General features: G+C 36.9%; 1 protein-coding gene across 1 annotated transcript; it reads left to right on the forward strand.

The window, feature by feature from the left end:
* Positions 1 to 16: 16 nt before the first annotated feature.
* On the forward strand, positions 17 to 17,594 carry ACADSB (acyl-CoA dehydrogenase short/branched chain; the record flags this gene model as incomplete). Its single annotated transcript, XM_084290400.1, has 11 exons — positions 17 to 61; positions 3,227 to 3,389; positions 4,251 to 4,351; positions 5,145 to 5,351; positions 5,810 to 5,980; positions 7,357 to 7,482; positions 7,872 to 7,964; positions 10,057 to 10,146; positions 11,707 to 11,844; positions 12,456 to 12,555; positions 13,224 to 17,594. 11 exons carry the CDS (start codon positions 17 to 19, stop codon positions 13,292 to 13,294), a joined length of 1,305 nt encoding a protein of 434 aa, XP_084146526.1. The 3' UTR covers positions 13,295 to 17,594.
* Positions 17,595 to 21,190: the final 3,596 nt, after the last annotated feature.

Below are 21,190 nucleotides of genomic sequence, written 5' to 3' on the forward strand. Positions count from 1 at the left end.
GAGGCGGTGCCACAAGATGGCGGCGGCGGCGGGCGGGTGGCTGAGGAGCGGCGCCACCAAGGTGAAGCCGGCAGCTGAGGGGGGCTGGAGGCTGCCAGAGGGTGGTGAGGGGAGCGATGAGGCTGTGGAAAGAGAGGAGACGAACCCACGGCACGGTGCCCGTGGTGGGAAGGGGCTGGCTGGGGGCGTGTTATGGGGAAGAGTCGTCGGGGAAGGGAGCTCAGGGAAATAAACAGCTGTGGTGTTTATTTATTGTGTTAATATTCGTGTCTTAATGCTGCTGCCGCGCCCGCCGGCGTTAAAACCTCGCTTCAGATTGTAAAAGTGAAGGGAAACTGATAAGGTAATTTTTTATAGGAGCTGAGGTGAAGGTAAGAGTTGAGATAACGTCGATTTTTCTTCGGTTTATCAGCAGCCCAGGAACAACCACATATCAAATATATGCTTTTAGTAGGGCAGGCAGACTGAATCTTCTAGGAACACAAATTATTGCCTTATCTGCAGGAAAAAAGGAGGAAAAAGCAGTGAAGTGGTATCAGGGCATTTGTGTAGTGTGTATGCATGTTACTTATCTGAATTTGCAATGGTATATGACTATGATTTCTAAGAATAAAATTGTAAACAGTAATATTTGATTTTTTTAAAAAAAATCTAAATATTGAAGTGAAAACCAATTGCTTCTACACCATGCTGATACTCAGGAGTGAAATGCACAGAGTGGCGACCCACAGCAATATGGGTGGGTGGCCAGCGTATGTTTCATTTCGGGGTTATCCTGCTGGTTTTAAGACTTTCTGAGGTAACCCTGTTATGAATAATTCCTTTTATTGCCTAGTGCCATCTCTATGAGGCTGTAACCTGTAGCAAACACCTCTACAGGCTGTAACCTGTAACAAATACTGAACTATTTACCCTGCAGAGCTTCCACGTGCCAGCCAGGTGTGTTGCAGGTGACCTCGGCCAGTATAGCTCCGCGTACTTGTGCATGTCCTTGCTGAGCTGCTGCTCATTTTCCTGAAATCATATGAGAAAAATCTGTTAGTTTTTCTCTCGATGATGAAATCTGTGATTCCCCCAGGGCAGAGTTCTCTGCATGTGTTTAGCGATGTGTTCACCTGCATGGTTGGTAATTCTGCATCCCAGCTTCAAGTGCAATAAAGGAAAGTACAGGTGATGCCCAGAGCATTACCAGTTGTTTCAACAGTGCTGGCTTGTTGCATAATGAGCGTACATACTTGCAGCTTTTCAAAAAGTTTTGTATTCTTAAAAGGGCACTGTGCATTTTTCCTGGCAGCTCATTGTCAGTACTGATGACATGTACTCAATGGTTCATCGCTGATTATGCCACCATGAAAGAAAAATACTCTTTTCTTTGTACTTGGAAATAAAGTAGTGGAAGAAGCGTTCTCTAAGCAGGAATTATGTGTGATTTGTAGTCCTATAACTCTTCAGAAAGCTCACTATGTTAAATGCATGTATATGTATGTATATATTTATGTTTTTTCCCTCGTAGACCTTACCAAGAACACTGACTTAGGCAGGTAAATGTTTAATAGTTTTGCACATCTAGGTTTTGAGTGTTTCTACCATAGGTGGATATTCTGTGTGTAACTAGTTCCTCACTGGCAGCTTCAGGAGTGTAGTTGCCTTGAATTTTTTCCTTTATTTAAGCGTCTCTTATTTTGGTTTTCTCCAAAGACTTGTGATGACTCCAGTAACTTAGTCTTCATTTGAAAGTGTTAGAATTATCTAACGCTTCTGATCATCTAAACATGGTATTTGTGAATCAGCCCTGCTAGTCAGTATTTGTTTTATCTGGCCAGTGGCGTTGAATATGAATGAACATTGAATGTTCACAGCAATATCTGTCTTCTCTACTGCAACTTTTTTATTTTTTGCTATGCATGACTGGTTGTGATGAAGTTCGAGTTCCTTACTTGTAGTAGACTTGGGTATCTTGTCTCTAAGACAGAAGGAGTCCACAATCTGTTTTATATTAGTTCTTCAGCCAGCAAGGTGACAGGTATTGAAAGCTAACATGGAATAGAGTAATTATTGGAAGGATCAAAAGAAATTTTAGTTCCTGACCCCAAAATTTCTGCTGTTTTTTGAGGAATGCTACTATCACGTTGTGCACTGCAAACTTGCCCTGCGTTCTATGAGCTAAGTAGCAGTCTGTTTACAGCACAGCCTGTCAGTCTGCTCGCTGTGGGGTTAAGAGTGCACGCTAGCAAAAATGTATGTTGGCAGGAGAATGTTCAGATATATGTTATTTTTATGGCACAGCTGTGTCTCTACAAGGGGTTTCTGTCAGCAGTTGTCTTGATAAGAAATGAATGCCTGCACTTCAGACTGACATAGCAATAGTGAAAGAAATCTCAAGCCAAGATCTGATCTTAAGACATTAGCCACAGAGTTAGTTGGGTTTGGGGAGCTATGAAAGCAAAGCCTTTTTTCTGTCTTGCCTCTTCTGAGGTCAGGCAGTCGAGCTGTTCTTTTTCAATACTGCAAAATAAGTTTTGCAGCAGGGTAGTTACTGTTAGCCTGCTACTTTTTGAGCTAGCTCATATTTGTTATACTAACTTTTTTAAACCCTAAGAGCTTATTTTACTGTTAGAAAGTGTATTAACTTTCAAACCAAAAAATGGGCTCCTTTCTAACGCATGCTGTTACCTACTTGAGTAATTATTTGAATATTAAGTAGTTTATATCTCTCCAACATGCAAAACTAATTCTGTCACTTTATCTGTGTCCACCCACTTAACAATCACAATATTAGCTTGCTCCTGAAAGCTGCTTTCTGTTCACTGTTTCTAAGATTTTGCAATGCAAAATCTTAGAAAAACATTAGAAAATGAATTTCCCCATACAGTAGAGAGATTAATTCTGTCAAAGTATACATTTCATACTATGAATATTGCAGCAGACTTGCAAAATTGTCTTCAAAAATAAGTACTATCAGTGAGGCTTATTTGCCACAAAAATTAAAACTGACTAAAATTCATGTTTTGAATATTTTGTAGCATAAAGTGTTAAACTTCAAGAAAGAAAATTGTTTTGTATTAATAGATATCAGGTAGATTGAGTGTAAGTTATATTTCCTATTGTTACTGTTCTACCCAGTGTATTTATTAAGTATTTTCGGTTTTAATATATAAAGTATTAAAGTAGTCTACAGATGCAAACTCTATTAACTGTTCTGATGTTCTGTATTTGTTTCCAACAGCTGAAAAGAAATATACCAGCGTACTTGGCAGCTTCGTGGAGGGCTTCTCCATGTGTCTTTAGATCCTCCAAATCAGAACTTGCGCCAAAACTAGACAGTGATGGAGTTGTCTATGCTCCACTTCAAACATTCACTGAAGAGGAAACAATGCTGAAGAATATGGGTACCTATTTTCTGTGGGGTTAAAGTTCAGAAATGTTTAGCTAGAAGGGAAATTTTGTCTGATTTTGCTTAATTTTAAAACTGTTCTAGTTCACAAGAGAAGGATGTAATGTTCTTTCGATTCTTTTTCCATGCTACCACAGCACAGTTCCACATACTATAGTGCAGTTTACTCTGCATAAATAAATATTAACTGTTCGAAGTTGTTGCTGTCGCTGCAGTGAAGTTGCCTGACATTGACTCGTGCGCTTTCTCAGGCACTTAGTTCAGCTACAGGTAACTGCTCCAGCTGGTTTTCAGAGATTTCAGGTATACCCAGAATGGTGACAGATACGATCCGTGTGTCTGCAATGCAGGCAGGCCTGCATGAAGAAGAGGAGTCCTCAGGGCAAAGGTGAAAGACTGAGAACCTGCACATTTGGGAGAGTTTATAAAAGGCTCAGGCTCAACAGAAACAGTTTTGTTTACAGGATCTTGTACACTCAGTATGTTTTAAAGCCTGAGACCATCTTCCCAAACTGCAGATTAAATTTAAAAAGAACAGGATACAGCTAACAAAATAAGAGGTGTTTTTTTTTTTTTTGTCAATTGCTGTCATGTAAGTGTTGCTGAGGTGCTTTTGAAGTTTCTGAGTCTATAGGAAGTATTTGTTTCAGTTCACAGACTTGTGGCTGAGTTCAGAAAGCAATGATAATTGAGCGTTGTGGCACATTACTCTGTTTCACTTGGGCAACTTGTCCTTTCATTAAATTGTCTGGGAGAGTCGGAGAATATATGCATAACCTCTCAGAAATACCATATGACTGTTATATTGATCCTCGAGTGTTAGAATACTTACACAGTTTCTTTCTTTTCATTACAGTGAAAAAATTTGCTCAGGAACGAGTTGCACCTTTGGTGCAAAAAATGGATGAGAATTCGAAAATGGAAGACTCTGTAATAAAGGGATTGTTTGAACAAGGGGTCTGCACACTTTTACTTAACTTTTTAATCAAAAAGTGACACTGCTGATAGGGATTTCTAGCTGTCTGCTTTTCAGATTTTTAGATTGAGAGATGTAAGTCAAATTAACTTGATAAATTGTTGAAAATGTTGAGTTTATCAACACCGGGGCAACTTTCTCTTCTTTTTTTAATGCATTATCTCTCTCCATCTTTTACTGTGATATTCTTTCCATCTTACCACTCCCATAGCACATTCTTCATCTTGAGTTCCTTTTCTAGCCCAGCTCTTTTTTTTTTTTCTTCCCCCTGGATAAACAAACTTGCATAGAATCCTAGAACCAACATGACTTTGATAAGCATTGCTGGAAAAGGATGTCAAGAGTCCTCTGTGTCCATTTTGGGCAACCACAAGGGCTTGTGTTGCAGATAACCTGTTTATTATTCCTTGTAGCCTTTCCTGCTATCAAACCTAAATAAAGCTTGTCTGTGATGAGAACATCACTTTATACAATGACGACTAAATATTCGTCACGAGGTTAGAGATTGCCATTGTTCTGAAGATTGCAATCAAATTAGTCCGTGATGATTGACCTGCATACTGCATTTGTTCATTATTTCTTGCTTAAGTTTATCAACTTCTCTGATAAAATGTTAGTTTTTTAAGGGTATTGAAGGAAGCTGGGTCTGTGGGGAAGGATCTAGAAATATTAACATTCTGTGGTTTTTCTTTTAATCTCTAAGTGCTTAGATTAACAAATTGTTGGTGAGAACTAATGAGAAAGACTGACATATTTGCATCTTTTACCTTTCAGCTGATGAGTATTGAGCTTGGGGAAGAATATGGAGGAACTGCAGCTTCATTTTTTTCAGTCATATTGGTGGTAGAAGAATTGGCCAAAGTTGATCCAGCTGTAGCTCTTCTATGTGAACTCCAAAATACACTAACAAATAGGTTGTTTACCACATACGGAACAGAAGAACAAAAGAGAATTTACTTGCCCAAAGTGTCTAAAGATACAGTGAGTCAAAGTCACGCTTTACTAAAATATAATATAGTTTTTATAGTTTCAATAGCATTAGCGTGTTTTTTCAGTAACTAAATGGGGTGACTGCAGCATTAGAAAATCTTTGTGTGTGAACTTTGAAATGCCTGTTAGAGATGAGATCTGGGGTGATACAGATCCTGTCATCAGTAGCTGAGAGGTAAAAGTGGAAAGGGTGTTACTAGTGTCATTAAAAGTTAATTTACTGTGGAAAAAAAACTTTAAAGCTCTTGAGTATGAGACATGTAATTATACAGTGTTTGTATTGTTAATTTCCATATCTGAAACCTAGTTACTTTGAGGCAGTAAGTTAAAATGTTTGAATTTAAGAAGCTTGTGCTTGCTGATAACTATTTTTGTTGTGTAACTCCTAAGTTGTGTCTACATATTCAAAAACAAGTAAAATGATTTTTTTTTTCCCCTTTAATTGACAGATAGGCAGTTTCTGTCTGTCGGAGGCTGGTTCTGGCAGTGATGCTTTTTCTTTGAAGACTCGTGCTGAAAAGAAGGGAGACTACTATATTATCAATGGCTCAAAGATGTGGATTAGCTTAGCAGAACATGCCGGAGTTTTCTTTGTGATGGCAAATACAGATCCTGCCTCAGTAAGTTGCTAAAGAATAATTGCATTTTCAATGACAGCTGATGATATATGATACTATGGATTTTATATTAATAATTTGGTACTAAAGGTTAACATTATTTGTACCTTTTCCTAGCTGAGAACAAACATTTAAAATATTTCCCAACAAAAATAAAGAACTTGCCAAGCAATTTAATAAATTCCTCCCACTGGGGAAAATAAAAACGTCAGAATCATAATTGCTTAGATGAAGAGCACAGCATGCATTGGTATTATTCTGAGTAATGGAAGAACAGAGATTGTTTGTGGCACTTCTGACCTAACAGACAAGTTGCTGTTCGTAAGAGGCAAAACAGAGCTTAGACTACATGTACTTGGTAATTAACAAGTGTACAATAGTAGTAAAGTATGATCAGATTAAAAAGCAAAACAAGCAAAAAAAAAAAAAAAAAACATACCTGAATATGCATGTTTCAAGTCTTGTCACTTAACAATTTCGATATAGTTAGTGAAGACTCAGAAAAATCAACTAAAGACTTTTAAGATACGCTGTACTGCAAGAGTACAGCAATTTTACTTGAAATAATTATTTGAAGATACTCTATATTTTAAATTAGAATTTAAAACTCTAATAAATCTTATTTTTTAAATATATAATGCATTGTCTTCTTAAAGTTAGAAAACTGTTTTTACATTTAAACGTTCAAGAACGATATTAAAAGTCACTGAAGTTCAAAGATTAAGTAACAGTTGACATCAGTACAAATTAGAGACCAGACCACCACAGATTTGTGTACTGAAATGTACACTCTGCACTAGCAGCTCCTGTTTGGTGAGGTGGGCTGTCATTAAGGTGAGATTTGAAGAGCGGTCTCCTCTTCAATAAGACGCAACTCTTCCACAAGAACCACAGGTTGTTAACAATAGGAGGAGATGCTGTGGATGATAGAGACAAAAAGAGATGAGAACATGGCCCGGAGCACTTCATGCTTCTGTCTAAGGCCCTGTAGAACGTTGCATGAGAGCCCTGTGGTTCCAACAGGGGGAAATGCTGTCCGTAGAGATGCCAGAATTTAGACTGGCTGTACAATCTGTGTATTGTCGCATGCGTGATTTTCAGAACAGCCAGGCACTACAGTCCTTCCTGTTACATAGTACTGGTCTCCTATCTTCTCAAGAGAACTAAGACTTTTCTGTTTTCCATGTGGAATAGAGGGGTTTACTTTGGCCTTATTAAACCACAATTAGTAGACATAGAGGGAGCAGGTGATGGTGACTTTTATTTACTAATGTATCATTAAGCAGGTATAAAATTTCAGTGTTGGAATTTGGTTTTTATATATACTTGTTAATACTAGTAGAAAAAAACAGTTTTTGATTATTTTTAATTCATCCTAGGGATACAGGGGAATTACGTGCTTCATAGTAGATCGCAACACAGAAGGACTACACATAGGGAAGAAGGAGGATAAGCTTGGAATCAGAGCATCTTCTACTTGCCCAGTAACATTCGAAAATGTTAAGGTATTGTAAGCTGTTCAGCTATTGAGTCATGATTTGTATATGACTTGAGCTTGACCAGAAGTAAGGAAAGAGTTAACTAAATTCCCAATTCTTTTCCTGCATTTCCCTCTTTCATCATTTGGCTTTCTTTGGCTATTTGCTCCCTAATTCTCAAAAGTATTGAGGGGGATTGAGTTCTAAGTTTTGATAGTTTCTCTCCTTTGTCAGTTTATAATCATGTGTGCCAGGGAATGTTCTAATTGGATATTCTAGGAATCAAATGTCTGCTTTATGTTTTATGCTGTCATTTATGGGGAACATTAAACAATGTAAACTAATTCACCTGTGAACACTTCTAGCAGTTGCAAAGATGAATAGAACAGGAATAACTGAGTGGTTTTATTCTTTAGGTTCCTGCAACCAACATCCTTGGACAGGTGGGACAAGGCTATAAGTATGCAATTGGAATGCTAAATGGTGGCAGGATAGGTATTGCTGCACAGGTGGGTAACATTGCTTAATACTGGATACAACCAGTGTATGACTCTGAATTTGGATGGAAACTTACAAAGTATTTACAGTTAAGAATAGTGTTTAGGAAATCCTTTATTAAAAACTATATTGCCACTAGATGTCACTGTCCCTGTGTCTAAGTTACAGTAATGTACAGAAACAACTGCAAATGATAAAATTCTCCTTTGGTGATACAAGCAATAGATTTAGAAAACATTAAATGGCAATTAGTTTGTCTTTGGTGGTTAACTTACTGCTACTGAAATGTGCATAATGGGAGATAAAAATGTTGATACATTTATTTCTTGAAGAAGACAGGCTCTTTGGACAATTTAACATAGTGAAATGTACAAAATTAATGTTTCCAATTGTAATTGGAGGGGATTGCCAAATGTGACCTTATGCAACTGATGTTTTCTCAACAACTTACTTTTAAAAGTCAACTTATTTTTAAAGTAAATATTAACTTTTGTAGAAGAAATGTTCTAGTTCATTGTTGTGTTTGAAAATTGTACCTTATGGCATCTTAGAGAAAATATTTGCTGATTTTGGAGTTACTTCCAAATGTTGCATTTTGTTGTAAAATCAGTTTGGATCTCAGACTGGTGCTGATTTCAGTGGAAATCAGATTCAGCCTTATAATAAAATAGCCTATGACAAGCTTTGGTATTTTGAATTTGCTTTTGCAAGTGATCTTTTCTTTGTATTTTGCTGTGGATGTAGTTGTGCTGTATAGGCTGTGATGCATCTGTAGTACCAATCTCCCTTACCTTTTGCTCCATCTTGCAGACAGTCCTCGTGAAATTTGGACTTTCCACATAGCAATGTACTATGCTGCTAAATAGGTTGGCTTTTCCATCATTTCTGAAAATTATCTGTGATTAAACTTTGTCGGATATGGCATTTAAAAACTAGAACTGTGGGCCTCTGTGTTCCCAGAGATATAAATAATATAGATGTTCTGGCAGTAAAATACATGGTCTGGCTTTTTCTTTTAATTACTCCAAGTTAGACTTATAACCTAATTAAAAGTTAAGGCCAGGTAGTTGTTATATCTTAGTTACTACTTTTTTGGCACCTTCTAATTATGATAAATATACTTGAATGGACAAGAACAGCAGTTCAAAAGCCCTGTAGTACTGGATTTAGTTTTGCAGTAGTGATAGGTTTAAAAAATAATGAGCATTTTATAAAAATGTAATTGTGGCTGTGAAAACAGTTTCAGATAGTTCTAGTGCAAGGTAGCTGTATATATTGTCACAGGTGCTGAAGTTGATATATTTAGTTCATCTACACAAGTTTATATAAGAAAGCAACAAGTATGCCAGTACAGCTAATTAGCAACACTGCATTATTTACTTATGTTCTTTTCCCACATACACCTTTTCGCATATATTGTATTTTTTTCTAGAACCTTAACTGAAAAAGGATTAAATGTCTTAAGGTAGTCAGAGTTACATTTTTACCTTCTTGGGGCTATTAGCTTAATATTTGGACCTATCCAAAAATACCCATACGCTACTAGACATCATTACAGAATCACAGAATTTCTAGGTTGGAAGAGACCTCAGGATTGAGTCCAACCTCTGACCTAACGCTAACAGCCCTCCACTAAACCATATCCCTAAGCTCTACATCTAAACGTCTTTTAAAGACCTCCAGGGATGGTGACTCCACCACTTCCCTGGGCAGCCCGTTCCAATGTCTAACAACCCTTTCGGTAAAGAAGTTCCTCCTAACATCCAACCTAAAATGAGAAATTATTCTGAAAACATTTACTATTTGCAAAAACACATTTGACCCCCAACTTTTGCTCAAAATTTAGTGTTTTTGCAAATATTTTGCCTTTAATAAGAATGTTTAATTCAAGATTGAAGTAGTATAAAGTAGGCTTATTGTGGTGACTCACCTCAATAAGAAAGGAAGAAAACTTTTCATCTGCACATTAAGGTTTTTACACAGGTGATCTGAACTGCCTGACTGAAAGAAGCACAACTACTTTCATTTCTGTAAGGTACATTCATTCAACTGTTTTTTTTTTACTGAATATATGCCTTTTTTTTTTTTTTTTTTTTTTTACAGATGTTAGGATTGGCGCAGGGGTGTTTTGACCATACAATTCCCTACACAAAGGAGAGAGTGCAGTTTGGGAAAAGCATATTTGATTTCCAGGTACCTGATAATGAACTCATGGGAAATTTTCTGTAAAAGGGTAATAGTGATCACATGGTAGTTGGTGAAATAAGTGATTTGCCTAATTTGTGGTCAACCTGTCATTTCTCTGCTTCGTATTTGAGAAGCATTTTTCAGAAGAATTGCAGATGAGCATTCATCTGCCATGTAAAATGTATAAATTCAGTGCCATGTGTTTTTGCAAGTAGAGTATAAATCATTAAAAACTTCAAAACAGTATTAATGTAATTCTTTTTATAGTAATTCATTCACTGCTTTAGAAAATAATACACACGGAATTACGTTCTCTTTGGATTTTAATCTCACACTGTATAGAATGTGTTCCACTTCTCATATGCTTTTATGAGGTATAGGTGAAGGCCTTTTCTGGAGACACTAGAAAGTATAAAAAGATGAGGAAAACTGATTGAATTATTATATTTCCTGTGTTATACAAAGACATTTAGTTTCCATGATAATATCTGTATCTTAAAATGAAAAAGACTCTTTGTTGCAAAAATGATGTATAGTTTAATAAGGAAGATGTATAATTGTAATTACTATAGTAATTTTCTTGTTAAAAGAAACCTACATTTCAGCTGAAGGGAAGGAACATTAGTACTACTCATAATTTATACAAATTTTAGGAAGTACCCACAGATATCTAGGAAATGATTGGAACTGCGTCTTTTGAATGGAAAATGGAATTTGTAATTGCCAAATCATTTTGTTATTTTGACCTGCCTATATATTTTTGCAAATTTTAGGGAGCAGTGTTAATGTTCTAATAAGATGAAAGATTTCATTATGTTTAGGAGCAAGTTAGACTACTAAATGTCCATTTTCAATCATTGTAATGTTTGGGTCACTCTAAGTAATCCCATTCTTCTGTAATACCTGCCATTTAGAGGTGAGTTCCATCACCTTTTTCTTTCCCCTTGAATCCCCTCATCAGACATGTCCTCTATACTTCTTTCTTTGCCATTCCTAATTTCTGTTTCATGGGTATGGGGCATGGGAGGTAGTAGTTGTCACCTTTTGTAGTTCTTCACTTTATTTAAGAGGTACTTTTTTCAAGTCTGTCTCACTTATGCTTCATTAGTAGACACGTTAATAGTAGACAGTAGTAGACATGTTAATGTACAAATATTCTCATTAGCTGCAAAATATGGCTTTGACCAACCCCTGTCCCTGCACTGCCAAGGAGAATTCTGAGGTTTGGGTGACATTTTCCTTGGTGGTCATGGGTTTGAGTAGGTTCATGTTGAACCCTCCTGGCTAGCCAGTCAAGGCAGAAGTTACCCATTACGTCTGAATCCAAGAATAGGGAAGGAGAAAAGGGGAGTGCAGTTCCTAAAAGGACTTCAGGACTTAGAGTTTTCCCAACTTGGATGCCACCAGTGCAGAGGCATGTGCAATTACCAGACCATCTGAAACTTTTTTTTTTTAATTTTAGAGTGTACTTACGTTCCTTTGTAGTAAAAAAAAAAAAAAAGTGAATCTTGCTAGAAATTCCAGTTTGGTGCTAGTTCTGTCTGACTTGTGGCATGCTTATTGCAGGGAATGCAACATCAGATAGCTCAGGTGGCCACACAGCTGGAGGCTGCGAGGCTGCTGACCTACAATGCAGCCCGTCTTGCAGAAACAGGAAAGCCATTCATAAAGGAGGCAAGCATGGCCAAGTATTATGCTGCAGAGGTAATTTACAGTTTCTTTATTCAATAAATTTGTTTAAATGCTGTTTGAAAGTTTCTTTTGTTATTGAATGTGCAACTTTTAATTCACATTTTGCTGTGAAATCTGTGGGTGTACTTTTTTTTCTCAGTCTCAAAGTAAAGTAGGGACTTGAGCAGTTTCTTTTTCAGTGGCCAAAATAAAATCACACAAAATAAAAATAAAAAGAGCCCCATTAAAAGAGAAAATGAATTAGTATTTTTACTCATTTGAGAGAATTCACTCTTTCAGAATTCTCTTTTTGTGGCCATAGAAATGGTATGGTGAGACTTTGTGATCATTTCAACTCTACTGGTCACAACTGTGGGGCTTAGTAAGATTCAGAACTGGATTGTTTCTGCCTCTTTGTAATTACTGTTAATAATGGCTAGTGAATTCTTGATGTCTTCTGATATAGAATAATGTTATTTGTATGATGATGAACACAAACATATCAGTGTCATTTTCTCACTTGTTCTAGTTTACTATTTTATTTACTATTTTGTGTTTGCTTTAAATGGCTACAGAGAATAAAATTTACTACCACCTTCAAGAAGTTCAATCCTGAAATCATAACAGTGAAACTATTTTCATAGGTTGCCACACTGACAACTAGTAAGTGCATCGAATGGATGGGTGGTGTTGGATACACAAAAAATTATCCAATAGAAAAATACTACCGTGATTGCAAGATTGGTGAGTGGTAGCTTCTTAACAGGCATTTCTTGTAGCATTAAAGCTTGGGCATGCGTGACTGGCTGTTTTTTAAAGATACTTTTTTCCTTAAGATCTGTAACCAACACTGATCCAAAGGCTCAGATATGACATGGTAAAACTTTAAGTATAAATAGCCGTGTTTGTACAGCTAGTAACAGTACTTAATTAGATATTAATAATATACAGACACACATTGTTTTCTGTTTCATTAGGAAAATTCCAGTTCGAAAAAAATCAAAGTAGTATCTTTAAATTAATGATCTGAATTTATGTAGAATTTTATTTTCAAGATGTGTTCACCAGTGTAATTTCTGAACCTAACACTTTGACATTTCTAACAATGCTACTCTTTGACTTTACTGCTGATATCATTTGTTAATAGTTAACTTTTGGTGGTTATCTTGGAATTGCTTTTCAAGAAAACTTCTTGTCATTGTGTTGTACCAAAATAAAAGTATTTTGATTATTGCAGATAATAAGATAGGAACGCTTATGCAAATATTAATTCTGCTTCTAGAACTTGCTCAGTAAAGCTTCACTTCATAATTATAAACGTTGTAGTTGGTCTGTTAGAATAATATCTTGATCTCTCTTCAGATATTCACCAAAGTTTTATAGTCTTGTAATTTATTCTCTTCTGATTTCAGGTACAATATATGAAGGAACTTCAAATATCCAGTTGAGCACCATTGCAAAAAGCTTGGCCCAGGAGTACTGAAAACTTAAGGACTTCTTGACTGTTAACAGACATTATTTCACTGAACATTAATCGTGAATTACAGGTTTATTTGTAATTGTAAAAATCAATATGGTATCATAAATGAGAATACATCATCACAGACAAAAGCATAAGGAAAACCATGAATTCCCATTTTAGGATATTGAATGTGTAAATCATGCTAAATCATGAATTCCACATTCAAATCCAGATCATGGGTAAAAGTATTTCTTTCTGCCCAAGACACTTCTAAGCTAATACATTGGCTGGCATTATTTTGTTGCTTTAGGTTATATAAGCAGTGTGTCTCAACTTTGAGATTTCAAAGTGAAAACAAAAGAAATCCTTGGCTTGGCTGGTGTAAAAGGCTCTGTTAAGCCACCTGAGAGAACAGTTTCTTCATGTGCAACACAACTGTTGCGTGGTGTGAAGCTTCTGTTTGTTCTTGATGCCTTATAGGTTACAGGAGTGGTGTTTGAAAATAGGTAAATGTGATGGTTTTCTCTTTCTCTGGTGGAGTGATGTCTATGGTGCTGCTGTAACTGGAGTAATTTTTATAGCAGCCCTTAGTGTGTTACTTAAGTATATCTTGGTAATTAAGCCCTTCCAGCCCCCAATTTGTAGTACTGAAAAGTGGATAATGTCTACCTCCCTTTCCAGCATTCTCAGCTCTTAAGGGTTTTAATCAAAGAGACTATTTATAGTTACCCTTTTATAAAAGATTGAGTTGAAATCTTTGTGAAATGGCATTAAAAAAGCTCTGGTAGTTCTGTAAAAAGACAGATATAAGCTAGGTAATAAGAAAACTGTGATACTGTTTCACGGGGACTTCCCTGCGTTCACTATGTGTTACAAACTTTAAACCTCAGTGTTCCTTAGAGTTGGGGAGGGTCTGTTAATTAGCAGTGAAGAAAATTCACTCATGGAAATGAGTTGTTCTCTACATGCAGAGATGTTTTTCTTATGAGAGAGTGGGAAATAATTTTCTTGAGACGTATTTGCTTTTTTGTCCCTCTCTGTTTACTTTAAAATTAGACATTTTGTTTACTGCTGAAGCCTCTTCAGTGTTGGAGAACTAATTAACTAAGAATCAAGAGACTGAAAGCCCAGTGTATGAAAAACTATAATTGCTGTAACCGGCAATTTGTTTCAAGTGGTTTGGGGAGGAAAGGATTGTTTTTCTGTTTTGTCCAATTTAAAAGAATCTCACTTTTAAATATTGTTAGTCACTGATGAGTCACTTTGGAGCTTGGAATGTTACAGTCTCAAACTTGTAGAGAACTTTTTGGCAAAACTAGTGAAGATGATGCTTAAGTCTGATTTGATAAGACAAACAGACTGCAGTGCCTTATACAAAGAAACAAGGAAGGACAAAAAGCATCGTTAAAACAGTTTTTGGATTGGCTGTCAGCCTCAAAGGGAAGTAACTACATTTTTTTGTGAATGATTTCCCTCACATACACACTTTGCCTGTTGGTAGGTGAAGAATTAATGTGATTATATCAGATTTTTTAAAAAAGTATCTTCCATATGAGTTTGATCAACAATTTTGAAATTTTCAAAAATGCACAAGTAGGACAGTAGACTAGATGATTTCTGAAGGATTATTCTAGCTATATTATTTTTAAAAATACATTTAGGATGTTTGCAGGCTTTCTTTCAGCTGTTAGACTAGAAGTAAGAGTACAGATGCCACACTGTCTAACATGTCTATTCTGTTCACTATAGTCTGTGAGCTGACAGCAATCATAATCATACTACGAATGCTTGAGTTACCTTGATTAATACAATGAGACGTGCTGGAGTGAGAGGTTGTCTTTAGCTGCTGCAGTTCAGCCTGCTTTGCTAACATGAGTATCAGCAGAGATCACGTTTTGATTCATACTGTTTAATAGGTTTTCTAGTTTGAAACACTATCTTGGCTTGGTTTCTGTAGTTTTGTATGAGGCTACAAAGTGGGTGACAATACTTAACTGACTTAATATAGTGCTAAAAGCAAACTGTTTGTGAAGGAAAGTGCAGAGCTCTTTGAAGGACTGCTAAAGGCTGGATATTCAGCATTATGTAAAAGGACTGTCTGTGTAGAACTGTGTCAGATATCTATTTGAGAAAAAAAAATGTGAAAAATCAAAATAATGTGATTTCCAGCAGTCTGAACTTGGGTGCCATACTCCAAGAACCAACCTGGACAGCTTCATCAGCTGTGCATCAGCTCTTAGGTCAATGCATTAACTACTGTTACAGCTGTGAATATTTCACATCTCTCAGTTCCGTATGCTGCAATTCTAATACCTTTTGGGAGAAATGTATGCATTTCATTTGAGTTTTGTCTACAAAATTCTGTGGAGGAATATGCGCACAAATGAACTGTAACTGCCGAGTTTCTTTCCAGACTCCACTCTTGCTTGGAAAGGGCACGCACAGGCACACCTCTGCATCAAGCATCGGGTTCTCTGGCCATTGACTGACTCTAGGAAGGGTTAACTTGTTTGATGGCTTCAAGTCCGGTTCCATTCCTGCACTAGCACAGGCTCTGGTTTAGTAATAGAATGTGCTCCGTTGTCCAGGAGCTATTAAATACTGCCTGCGTCTCCCAGCCCATGTTGAGTCTTGGGACAAGCATTTATGGATTGCCATAAACTGCAGTTCTGAGTTTGGCACGGTTGAGTTCACGGTGGTTGGCTACACCAGCAGGTGTAGGGCTGCAGAGCTGGCACTGTGAACGTTGGGAGGCTTTCTGTGCAGAGGGTAGGACTTGAAGCTGCTTTATACACTACGTATGTATATTGTGAGTTGTCACTTTGTGCCCTTAGTCTGTTGCCTTGGAACAACACCTTCAGTAATCAAATGTGACATCTGGGCTTCCCTGGATGGAAGAAAAAAAAAGCATTAGAAATGTATAAAAAAGTGCCTGAATTTGATGTTGAACTAGACAGGATGCTGATCTTGTGCATCAGCTGAGGGTTCTCTATTAATCTGTCATTTTAAATTGCAGTTTTTTTCACTGGGACAGACTGAATGTATCTTCTGTCAGGTTTCTTTAGTATTATCCTGGTTTGATAAAGATCTGAGGCAGTTCTCCACAGGAAGATTTAATTGTTACGTGGAAAATACTCAAATATAACATTTTATATAATGTTTTCTGTGCTGTTGTTCTTTCTTTCACATTTTCTTTTCCCCATGTAAAGATCGTGTTAGAAAAGGATTACGTGAAATATCAAGTAATTGTTCAGTGGGAGCTTTTCACTATGTAAAGAATTTTCTAATTAACTTGTTATTACTTTTCTGTTTGGAAATCTTCTGGTGAGAGACACATTTCAAGTTCTTCATGCCACGATAAACTAGATTTGAAACACAGTCTGGTTCAAAAGCAGCTGTCTTTCTTGAGCTTGCTTATTGAACACATGAAAACTGAAGAAACATTTTTTCTCAGCCCCAAAATGTATTCACAGTACCAATGTGATGGATCTTCTCTTACGAGAATTATGTGAAAGTGGTCAACAGCTGCCACAAATATTTCACAAATATTTACCTGTTACATTATCACTGTGCAAACTGTTGGAGGAGGCACAAATCAGGCATGAGCTGATGGGGCAGATAAATATATGCTGTACAATTCCCAAAGGGTTTTCACGATTTTGAATTTGTTCCATTGAAATACAGTAGTTGCAGAGCATTTTGCAAAGAGTTGTCTTTTCCTCTGAAGTGTAACGCCACCGTCTCAGTGAAGGGGAACAGCTGTAAGTCTTACTCGTCCAGGTTTGGCTGCATAGAGGTATGTAGGTACGTAGTATGGCTGACTGTGCACTCAGGTGAGAGGGAGCAAGTGCCTTCCTTCTTGTTCTGCTTCTGAAGGTTCACTGAGTCCATGCCAAGGACAGTCAGACATCAGTGCACAGCTCATCCAGAGTTCTAGGCTGACAAATAGAAATGACCATAAATATTTCAGTTAAACATGGTGACTGTCAGATCAATCACTATAATTAACAAAGTCCAGCGTAGTGGCATTGAGGGAATTTCTCATTAACTGGTATGAGACACATGATTAAGCTGCTTTGAAATCTCTGTTTATTATCCTCTAAAAATACTCTATTTGTGTGCAATACCACTAACACGTTGGGTGACTAGAACTAACCGCTGTGTTTCCTAATAGCTTGTTTCATAGTTCATTGTTCAAACATTGATTCATATTGGTATATTAATGTTCAAAAGAACATACAATGTATAATGTATTTTTTCTGACTTTGTAACTTTTTTCTTATTTATATTTAAATATAAAGATGTGCAATCTCAACAGACAGCAATAGCATTTTTGTGTATTCTTCTGTCCTTCAAGATCATTTGGATTCACATCCTTGTGAAACTTTTCTTATCTTTCTCATTTGTGTAGAGGGACTAATACTGGAGAACTAATATATATTATATATATATATATATATATATATATAAAAAGCCTCCAGGTGACTTCACTAAAGATACTAAAGAAAAATTATTCTGCACCTAATGGAAAACTGTATCTTGATGGCCAAAAACACAGTGCTTTCAGAGCTCAGTTTATTTAATATATACAATGAGGACTTCTGAACATGTGGAAAAATAAATTCATCAAATGTCATGTGGGGTTGGGAGGGACCTTAAAGATCATTTAGTTCCAACCCCCATGCCTTGGGCAGGGACACTTCATACTTTGAAGGAAAAAAATAATAGAAACTGGAAAACCTAAAACACAGCGATGAACTCAACTTCGATGTGGCTAAAATAAAATTAAAATTAAAATCGGTTGATAAAACTTTGTTCATGGAATCACCTCATTGTGCACCCGACACCAGCTAAAGAGGAAAAAGCCAACTTTGAAATGATACAAAGGTCTTTTTTTTAGTATTTTATCTCATATGGAATAGCTTCGTGTTCTGACTGTTAAACTGAGTGAAGAAAAAAGGGAATAATTCAGAAATTAAAGTTAAGATTCTGGAAATTCATTTAAATGCTGAAAAGCTCCATAGAACTTGTTCTGTTAGTTGAGCTGCTGAATATATAGTTGGTATGCAGCAAATGTGTTTTAGTGCAAAAGCCAATGCTGTTTGTTTTAGGAAAGAAAATGTTAAGACATTCTGTTCCTGAGATGGAAGATGTTTACGTACCAAATGCAGCATTTGCTCCAATTGTTCCCGCAAGAATTGAGGCAAAGCACTTTTTCAGCTCAGGTACTTTTTGAACTTTTGAAAATGTTTTATGACTCCCTATTATGTACTAGAAGATTGGTATATGATATGAAGGCTGTACTTACGTTCATAGTCTTGTTTTCCCTGTGTTCAGAGAAAAACTCCTTATGTTCCATTCTATGATTTTTCTCAAACACAAACTGTTGTGCTCCCTTCGTAAATTCCAAATTTCTTTGGTCTTTTCAGCACCTGTCCAAGCAAGCTTTAAAAAGAAAACAATTTTCTCCGCTTAATTAAGGCAAGGTGTACAATTCATTGCTATGGCAGGTTATTTTGCTTGTTGCTTGAATAATAAAAGCTAAATCCATTTTATTGTAAGCTATATTTAGCTATTACCAAAGATTCACAGTTTCTAAGGTCCAAGGTAAGGTGCAGTAACAGGTCTTCCATTCTATACCAGAAGTATTTTAGCTCTACCGTGCTTCAGCTTCAGTGATTCAATTTGCAGAGATAAACAGTTCTCTGGAGGTAATATAGTTTGTCATTATTTAATAATTATTTAAAATGTAAGACTCTGGGACACGTGAGTGTTGTGGTTGTCCTCTAATTCTTCAGGGGCTGACACAGCACCGGGTTAAAACACCGAATGCTCTGGTGTCTCAGACTTGCAATTGAATAGCTCACCTTTTCTACGCTGGTACTTCTATGTAGAAGTGTCCAAAATTCCTTTTTTTCTCCTTCTTTTTTTTTTTTTTTTTTTTTTTTTTTTAAACTATAAAAGCCTTCTGGCACTGAATTACATCTATTTCTTGACTGAAACATATCTGCTCTATGCTAACATCATTATCCAGGAATGATTTCTAGAAGAGGAAGTGAAGAATAATTAAATCATTCCTAACTGAAGGAAATGCTTCGCAGAACTATGCAAATTCCAATTTGGCCAAGATGCTGCGGTTTCATATTCTATTTCTGGGAAGGGCAGAGAGAGAAGCAGTTATTTTTGGAGCGAGGTTCTGGCTCTAATTTTTCTCCCTTGCCTCGAGATGAGCGCTTGCTGGGACATCCGTGTTCAAGGCAGGAGCACGGTACCTGCCGTGGTCTGCTTCTAACCCTGCTGCGAGTGCTTGTAAGTTATTCTTGCTCCCCTTGCTGAAAGTGTCATTTGCTGGGGTGCTCGCCCAGATCCCTGATGGGATATTTTGCCAGGATGCATGAGGAGGGCTCAGACCTAACCTGAAGCAGTGACGTCTCTGCCCGGTGAGTAGGGCTGTCTAGCACTGCTCTGGCTCTGCCAGCACAGGGCAAAGGTACAAGGGAAGTACCTGCTTAACCCTGCTGCTCAGCTTGGAAGAAAGCAGGATTACGTTTTGGAGTGCAAAAAAGAAATGAGATGATTCCTCTGTGCGTGCTCAGCAGGAGTGCATGGGGGGAGCCTGCGGACTGGGCACAGCCTGCAGTGGCTCTGGGGCTCGCAGGTTTAGATCTTCCCTTCTTTCCGTATGCAAATCTTTTTCCCTTCTTTCCATCTGCAAATCTCACTTTTACAAGGGTTAAGGCAAAATGCCTGGTGGGCTGTGAGGGGAGGGGGAGACTATTTATTCTTACTATCTCTTTTTATGTGGGAATGTTTGGGAATACATTAGTGATGTGTAGTTGAATTATTAACTGGAAAAGGTAAGAGTGTTGGGAGAACAGCTCCACAACTTTCGCCATTCAGGGAATCAAATTGCTAAAATGAGTTGTGTATTCAAGCAATCCGTGTAAAGGAAAAGCTGTAAAAGTAGGACGTGTTATTAATTTTAAAGTTACGTTATAATAATGAAGTATAAATAGTGAACTTCGGTGATTTGCAAAAGGTACCAGCCTCGTGTCTCTCCTAAACTGGTTGATTTATGTGCTGTTTGCTGTTTTTGGGAACACAAAACAATTAATTTATGTGTGAAAAGAACAGTGAATTAATCCTAGAGAGCCCTGAAGCCTTTAAAGACCTGAATCATATGTTGAGCTCGTTTAAAACTTGCATAAGAAATTAATGTAGAATAAAGCCCCTTAATTTGAAAAGTGCATCTATAGTAGGTGTCCCTAGGATATCTTCTGGATCATTCTTCAGAAAGGTTAAGGAGGACTTTATTTTTTTTCTTTCTTTCTTTCTTTTTTTTATATTCAGTATGTATTTTCCAGTTGCAGCTCAACATGGTGCATTTCAACTTATAAAGAGACAGAGATTTTAAAAAGAAACGGGGAGCTTTTTATTCACCTTCCACTTAATTTCCTTGCTGCCTTGCCAGTCCCAGCTTAATGAATGTAATTGCTACCTTTGATGAAAATACTATTATCAAGATCACACATTACATTGGAAAACAGTTTTTCTTTAAACACAGCTACTGCAGTCTCTAATTATGCATGTAACAAGTGGCTCCTGAACAAAAGAGCATGTTGTCTACAATTGCTAGGAATTGGAGCAAGGCAAATTTGAACAAAGAACAGATTAGATTTGCTCCATGCTCCACAAAGCCCATTCCCCTGATTAATTTCCTGCAAAAACTAAAACAATTCTCTCTTAAAAGAAACTAACCCTCATCTCCAGAATGATCCATATGCCATTTGTGTCAATCTATATGATGATAATGGCTGCAGATTTAAATTATTAACTATTAGATGTAGTAAAATAGGAAAGCTCTTTTATAAACTTACCTTTTCATATGTAAATAAGCAGTACAAGGACTTAAGGAAT

This window comes from Netta rufina (genome assembly GCF_964035555.1).
Source record: "Netta rufina genome assembly, chromosome: 7".
Lineage (NCBI taxonomy): Eukaryota > Metazoa > Chordata > Aves > Anseriformes > Anatidae > Netta > Netta rufina.